At 39.4% G+C, this 2,841-nt stretch overlaps 1 protein-coding gene across 1 annotated transcript; it reads right to left on the reverse strand.

Moving 5' to 3' along the window:
- Positions 1 to 658: 658 nt before the first annotated feature.
- Positions 659 to 1,800, reverse strand: LOC114402049. The gene is made up of 2 exons (XM_028364592.1): positions 1,179 to 1,800; positions 659 to 1,029 (listed from the first exon to the last, which is right to left on the reverse strand). The coding sequence occupies exons 1-2, from the start codon at positions 1,798 to 1,800 to the stop codon at positions 659 to 661; spliced, it is 993 nt and encodes a 330-aa protein (XP_028220393.1).
- Positions 1,801 to 2,841: the final 1,041 nt, after the last annotated feature.

Below are 2,841 nucleotides of genomic sequence, written 5' to 3' on the forward strand. Positions count from 1 at the left end.
TAGAGGAATATCAAAATCCTCTTTTATATCCATTATCACAAAGTCCACCGAAAAAGTGAATTGGTGAACCTTGACAAGGACGTCTTCAACTACACCATATGGTCTGGTGATCGAACGGTCTGCTAGCTGAAGCGTCATTCTTGTGGGAGCAATCTTCAGATTCCCAATCCTCCGGCACATAGATAGGGGAATCAGATTGATGCTTGCCCTAGATCAAGGAGAGCTTTACCCACTGATACCTCCCCAATAGAACATGGGATGGTTACACTCCTTGGGTCTTTGAACTTATGTGCTAGAATTCTCTGGGTCACAGCACTACAGTTACTTCCCACCATGACGCTCTCATTGTTGATGTATTTGCCCTTCTTTGTGAGCAAATCCTTTAGAAATTTCGTATACACGGGCATTTGCTGCAAGGCTTCTCCGAAGGGTATGGTGATTTCCAGCTTCTTGAATATGTGAGGAAGCGGGAAAAATAATGCTCTCTCTCCTTCTTTGATGGCACCAAAGGATAAGGGATGTCCTTCACTGGGGCTACAAGTATCTCCCTCCTAGCCTTCCTTGCTAACTGATTTTTGGTCTTAGTAGGTAAGACCTTTTCACCCCTTTCCTTGCTCTCTTCTTTCTCTTCACCACCCTCTTCTCTCTTTTTATTATCTTATTCCTCAGTGCTCATATCCTCCATTGCTCCCTCATCTCTCTTTTCTCTCTCAACATTCTCCCTCATTTGGCTTCTAATAAGAACTGCCTTGCTTTCTTCCTTGGGATTCTTCTCCGTGTTGGCCCCAAAATTGTCCATAGACATTTTAGCCAATTGCTTAGCTAATTGGCCCACTTGTACCTCTAGATTCCTGATGGCAGACTCAGTACTCTTGTGATTTGACAGAGAAACTTGCATAAACTGATTCAAAGTGTCTTCTAGCTTGGTGGTTTTCTCATATAAATCGGGCCCTTGATTGGAAGGTTGGATGGATGGGCCACCTTGATTGTTGTTGAAGTTGTTCCCAGGATGAGATCTCCAGCTTTGGCCTTGAGAAAAAAGTCCTCCCTAATTGTCTCCAGGAGGTCCTCCTTGATGGAACCCTTGACTATTGAGATTGGCCATGTAGTTGACTTCTTTGGATGAATTGTCTTGGTTCATGCACATACCTAACTCATGGGCCCACCACAAATGTTACATCCCCCAATTTGCATGATTGAAGAATGGGCAGGTTGCACTGCATGCAATTGTTGAGGAAGCTTGCCCAGCGTCTCTATGAAGGTCTCTATTTGCTTGGCTAGGAGATTGTTTTGGACTAGTAGTGCGTCTTGTGATGTGAGCTCAAGAAGACTCTTCTTTGTAGATATGTAGGCTCGATCACGAAGGATGACATGGTCACTAGCTGCCATATTTTCAATTAACTCCATAGCTTCATCGGGTGTCTTCAATTTGATCTTCCCACCAGCGAAGGCATCAAGTAACTGCTTCGAATGGGGTCGCAAGCCATCAATTAAGATATTGAGTTGAATCGGCTCGCTGAACCCGTGGGTGAGAGTCTTCCGGAGTAAACCATGGAAGTGGTCAAGAGCTTCACTTAGTGATTCATCATGGAATTGGTGGAATGAAAAGATCTCTACCCTTCCCTCAATGGTCTTGGACTCTAGAAAATATTTCTTCAAAAATTTCTCCACTACCTCTTCCCATGTTCGCAAGTTGTTTCCCTTGAACGAGTGTAGCCATCTTTTTGCTTCACCAGCCAAGGAGAAGGAGAACAGGTTGAGGCAGATGGCATCTTCAGGAACTCCTATTATCTTCACCATGTTGCAAATCTCTATGTATGTAACAAGATGGGCATATGGATCTTCATTGGGTAGCCTATGAAAGAGATTGCCTTGAATCAACTGGAAGAGAAAATATGGATAAGTGATGTTGGCAGCTTAAACTTCAGGCTGGGCTATGCTTGTGAAGTATTAAGGTGTAGAGGTACTAAAGTAGTCCTCCAAGGTGATCCTCCGTGGCTGATCTTCTGCCATGATGTTTCTTCAAAGTTGGGATGTGGAAAAGATGATGATATAGAGAATGATGGTTCTTGATTCCCTTGTTGTTCTTTCTTTCTTCTTGCAACATTGTTTCTTCTACACGTTACTTTAATCTCTAGATCCAATGGAACAAGATTGTTTCGTCGCATACAAGAAAGAAAAACAGTACCATGCACGTTATCACATAAAAATAAAGATTAAAATTAAGAGTGAAAAAGAAAATTTGAAAATTGAATTTTTATTATTATTTTTTAATTTTTTTTTTGGAAAAATAAAAATAAAAATAAAATATCCAAAATACCAAGTATAAAGAACAAAGTCCCCGATAACAGCACCAAAAACTTGTTGATGGATTGACAAGTGCACCAATTCGTCCTAAGTAGTAAAGTTAAAATGGAAGTCCGAGTATCATATCCACATGGACTTTGTTTGTACCTAGGTAGATGAATATTTAATTAAGAAAAAGATTTGGAAAAGGTAGTAGAAAATAGTAAATTAAATTGCTGAAAATTAAATCAAACAAGATAAAGAATTAAACATGACTTTAAATTAATTAATTAAAGATAGAAAAGATGAGGAAACCCAATAATATTGTAAAAGAAAATTCAGAAGATGAGAATGTTGAGAACTTAGCCTACCAAAGTTACTTTTAATGTAATGTTAATGATTTTTCTCTATTTATAATTATTCAAATTTACACTTGCATCTACTAGTATACTCTAACTTTGGTCCCCGCACGAAAGAGCCTAATTTATCTATTTTCACTCCCAAATCCCTTTGTAGAGCTAAAATAGTAAATTGCATTAAGAACACATATGTATA

The sequence above is a fragment of the Glycine soja genome, chromosome 20, assembly GCF_004193775.1.
Source record: "Glycine soja cultivar W05 chromosome 20, ASM419377v2, whole genome shotgun sequence".
NCBI lineage: Eukaryota > Viridiplantae > Streptophyta > Magnoliopsida > Fabales > Fabaceae > Glycine > Glycine soja.